The sequence below is a fragment of the Lactuca virosa genome, chromosome 1, assembly GCF_052849685.1.
Source record: "Lactuca virosa cultivar CGN04683 chromosome 1, Lactuca_virosa_CGN04683_v6, whole genome shotgun sequence".
Lineage (NCBI taxonomy): Eukaryota > Viridiplantae > Streptophyta > Magnoliopsida > Asterales > Asteraceae > Lactuca > Lactuca virosa.
This window is the reverse complement of record NC_136426.1, coordinates 58,997,962-59,002,186: the sequence shown is the minus strand read 5'-3', so window position 1 is coordinate 59,002,186 and position 4,225 is coordinate 58,997,962. Positions and strand designations below refer to the sequence as shown.

Genomic DNA, 4,225 nt, shown 5'->3' with positions numbered 1-4,225 from the left:
TAACTGCTTCTTCTCTCTGCACTTTATCTCTAGAAAACACATTCAATCATAAAGTATTTATGTGTTTTATAAATTGAAATAAACATGTATTCCATTTTGATTTGTTCGTGGATTATCGCAAATTGGATTTCATGATACCCAAGGTAATTGGGTCGAAATCATAGATTTTGAAAAGTATTTCTCATACACGATCTGTGAATTAACCAAGTGATTATGTTGATATTCGAAACCCAAAATCTAACAAAATGTATAATAGACAAGCTAGAAATATTTTCATCTGTTATAAGTAAATACATCTCCGATCAATCGGAAAAAACAAGACCAGAACACGGACTTTAAAGATAAAATCCCGACACACTTGTTTATATGTGACCAAAAAATATAAGACCAAATATAAAAGGGTTAAAAGATTTCTACACTATAATCCTCTCCTCTATTATCTTTCCTGAAATATCAAACAAACCATACCAACAAAAGTCTTTTTTCTCTACTTACATTTGCCCTAGGCCTACCCATCAACAGTTAGAACTTATTTTTCTATTGTTGACTTCATCATATACTCACTCTGCAGTTATTCTATTCCCTACCTACTTTACTCATCTTCACCAGCCGGAATATTCAAATCCGGAAGCACAAACTCATCACCTTCATCTTCACCTTCACCTTCACCTTGTTGCTGCAATTGCATATCCATCTGTAACATCACAATGCAATGTAATCAGCGATTCCATTCCCCATACCAAACCGATCCTTAATTTATATGCATTTCAATGAGTTTTTGATATTTACCTTCATTTTCTTGAGGCTCTCGTTTTCGTTTCTTTGTTTCTCAATTGTAGCTTGTAGGGTTGCTAGTTGCTGCATTAAAATGAAATATAAATTAGCTTAAATAATCGATGGTGAATGGGTTACTAGGTAGTAGCTATGAGATGAATTTAACGTACTCTCTTTAGTTGCTTTCTTTCTTTTAATAAAAATGACTCGTCCTCTTTAAGTTCAGCCAATGTCTACAAACATCATCAGAAAAAGAAAAACAAAGATAAGAACTCCATTGATGAGACACATGGGATCATGAGGTGCATTGTAGAAGAAAGAATTACCTTCTTTTTTCTTGGCCTCTTGGTAGGGGTTGTTTCATTTGGTCTTGCAACCTGAAAAAAATAACAAAAACAAAAGGTTTAGAAAATAAAGTGGGACCCACAATTTATTTATAATTAAAACTATCGAAATGGAAATCTTTATCTTTGATTTTTACGAAATAAAGAGGATAGGGGTATGCCCCTACAATATGCAAACAGTTGTCTTATTTGAAAGGCAATATGTTTGTCTTGTAACACGTAGAAACCAATGCGTAGCTTAGGATTAAAGTCAAAGACCCTCCCAAGTTCCAACAAAAAAGTGCATTTTAGAATTTAAAAGAATTTGGAGACTGCTTTTTTCTCATAATTTAACCCCTTCGCTATTTATTAAAAATAAACAAGAATCTTTCTTTTTCAATCTTTACTAAAATAAAGTACTAAGAACGTGATATCTGTCTTTCTCTTAAAATTTTGAAATAAGAATCCTTTGGGGAATAATCAAATCACGAATTTGAACCTGAATCAAGCCATTTAACATTACTCCGAAAGGAAGTGTAAACATTTCAGTTTGTCTTTTCTAGAACAAAAACTGGCAAATACTTTAACATTACTCCCATTTATGCATCACATTTTCTAAACGATTAAATATACAAAAATTTACCTTATTTTACCATTTTACGTAACATTTTATATTAAAAAGTTCAAAAATAGAAAATTGGTTTCATTAAACGGTTAAAAAAATTATGTTACATAGAAAAGTTAAGATATATTGTTTTATTAAAAAAAATCAGAACTTCTTTTAAATTAGCCACTGTTATAAAAGAAACTTTATAATATAAACACACAATATTTCCAAGATAAAATATCATGTGATGAAAGAAATCTTGCTTTTAAAGATTGGGTAAAACCTCAAAGCACATAACTCATCATTCATCAAAAACAAAAGCAAAATTTAATTCGTCATAACTATTTTTATCAATTACTATATTATTTTAGTTTGCATAAATTCATAAAAGAAAAAGAAAGAAATAATTTGACTGTACATAAATGGTTTGTATTTTTATTAAAGGAAAAAAGAAAAAAATAAATAAAGAAATCTTGTCATGCACGAACCATTTATGATTTATTTCACAAGGATTCTAAATTCTCTAATGGGCTGGGACCAATCTGTTGTTTATAAAAGGATAAGGGCTAAGGTAACCTACCACTATAAAATTAATTAAATAACAGACACAATCCACACCCTTAAAAGTGTAGAAACAACATCCTCGCTTTTGACTTTTTCAACGATCACATGGAATTCCTTTTATGACTAATAGAAATGAACAAGGAGATACGTTTGCACACAAGTCCCAACACCGCGACACACTGGATTACAACCCTTCTTCTTCTTCCACACACCCAATAAAGTGCACAACTACTCGCACCAAACACTCACACACACACCCTTAAACTTGCCACGAAAACACGCCATCGACAGAACTCGGATATACCCACAAGTGGAATGACGAAAAAGCCCCTAAGTGTTGTTTTGCGGTTTTGGTCGAGTGGCCCTCGTCTTTTTCAACCAAATCTAGATGGGTATTGACTTTGACGGATGGTGTACACGAGTCATGAGTTTGTGAACTACCATAAACGTATGAATTGACTAAACTCTCCTTTGGGAGGAACTAGGAAGGGTATTTTCGTAAGAGTGTGGGAGAAAAACGTGGAAAGTCGTTCGATTTCTGACTCTATGCGTCGAAGGGAAGTCACCTGCTTCTCCTTTGGAACAGTATTTATTTATTATTTAATATAATTAATTACTCATGGGGTGTATTAAAAAGGTGGAAAAAGGGTAGAAAAGTATCATGAGGGGCAATTCGGTCAACGGTAGAAAATGGTGGAATCTGACGGCATCGGAAGTATACATAATATACACAACCGATGAGATCTGAGTTCGGTGGTTCTGCATGGGACGAGGGTAGAATGGTAATTCAACAAACTGAAAAACCGGTAAAGTGGGGTGTTCGATCTGACAAAAATCCTAAACCGGTGACCTGTAAATCAGGCGACCTACAAGGGGTATTATGGGGAATACTGATTAATAACCGTACCGAGAAACACGAGAAACGAATGAGAAGAGCCACGCGCCACCGTCTAAAACCAGCTGAACGACCGAAAACAAACCATACACACCACCACGATAACACAACAACGTATAGACGTAAAAGAGTTGTGCAACGTACAAACCTTAGATCTCGAAATATCGGAGCGGTTTTGAATTGGTTTGCTTGACTCCTCGATACCGCCGCCGCCGCTGATGGAAGTGGCACCGCTCCAGGACAACGGAGTGGTAGGGCTAGCTCTAGCGGCAGGAGATTTCTTAGCGGCGGCAGGTGCCACCACAACCTGCGGTCTGGAACGGCGCTGACGGATGCTCCAACCAAGTGGAGGCGACTTGTGGTGCGACGCCGACGCCGGTTGACGGAGTGTGAATAGAACCTGAACCACCAAGTCCGTGTCATCCATGGCCGCTGTCACCCAGTTATCATCACTCATGTTATCGATTGCGAGATTGGAAGAGAGAGAGAGAAAGAGAAAGGATGAGAATGGTGCTGGTGGCAGAGAGAAAGTAGGGAAAATAATAATGGGGGTTAGGGGTGGGCTTTATATGTATTTATTATGTGTGTATGTGTGTGTGTTTTGAAGAAAGAGTACATATGGTATTTGTTGGTGTAGGAACGAATGGGTGGAGCTTGGTGTGATGAGGGAGGGGTGGGTCCCACTTGTAGTTGAGACGTGGAACTGACCGCCCTCTTGCCCTTTTTCTTCTTTTTTTCGTCTGCGCGTTTTGTGCACAAATGGAAAGTTCAGGGTGTTAACTTGTAAATTTACCAAATTGGCATTACCTTCAAATTTGGAAACTATCCAAGTTTTAAGCTTGAAAGAAAATATATACGATGATTTGAGTTTGTTTTATTTTAATTTGTATGGAGAAATCGTAATTTGGGTTACGTAAAAGGATAATTGGGCTGCCAAAATGGGTTTCAAAAAGGCCATAGTGCTCCTTCTATTTAAGGTAAAGAAAAAAATATATTATTTATCTAACATTTTTGTATTAGATGTTAAAATAAGGTTGAAGACAACAATAATAGAAGGAATAT

The 4,225-nt window shown here is 35.9% G+C and overlaps 1 protein-coding gene across 1 annotated transcript; it reads right to left on the bottom strand.

Moving 5' to 3' along the window:
* Nucleotides 1-238: 238 nt before the first annotated feature.
* Nucleotides 239-3,769, bottom strand: LOC145137002 (uncharacterized). The gene is made up of 5 exons (XM_079071172.1): nucleotides 3,312-3,769; nucleotides 1,101-1,151; nucleotides 945-1,007; nucleotides 790-858; nucleotides 239-694 (listed from the first exon to the last, which is right to left on the bottom strand). Exons 1-5 carry the CDS (start codon nucleotides 3,618-3,620, stop codon nucleotides 593-595), a joined length of 594 nt encoding a protein of 197 aa, XP_078927298.1. The 5' UTR covers nucleotides 3,621-3,769; the 3' UTR covers nucleotides 239-592.
* Between the last annotated feature and the right edge of the window lie 456 nt (nucleotides 3,770-4,225).

What these genes read in the sequence shown, in the direction of transcription:
- LOC145137002 (XM_079071172.1), bottom strand. Translation starts at nt 3,620, where the DNA reads ATGAGTGATGATAACTGGGTGACAGCGGCCATGGATGACACGGACTTG. An exon ending in CCGATATTTCGAGATCTAAG is followed by an intron (nt 1,152 to 3,311) that starts GTTTGTACGTTG and finishes TATTTTTTTCAG; the next exon opens with GTTGCAAGACCAAATGAAAC. An exon ending in AAAGAAAGCAACTAAAGAGA is followed by an intron (nt 859 to 944) that starts GTACGTTAAATT and finishes ATTTTAATGCAG; the next exon opens with CAACTAGCAACCCTACAAGC.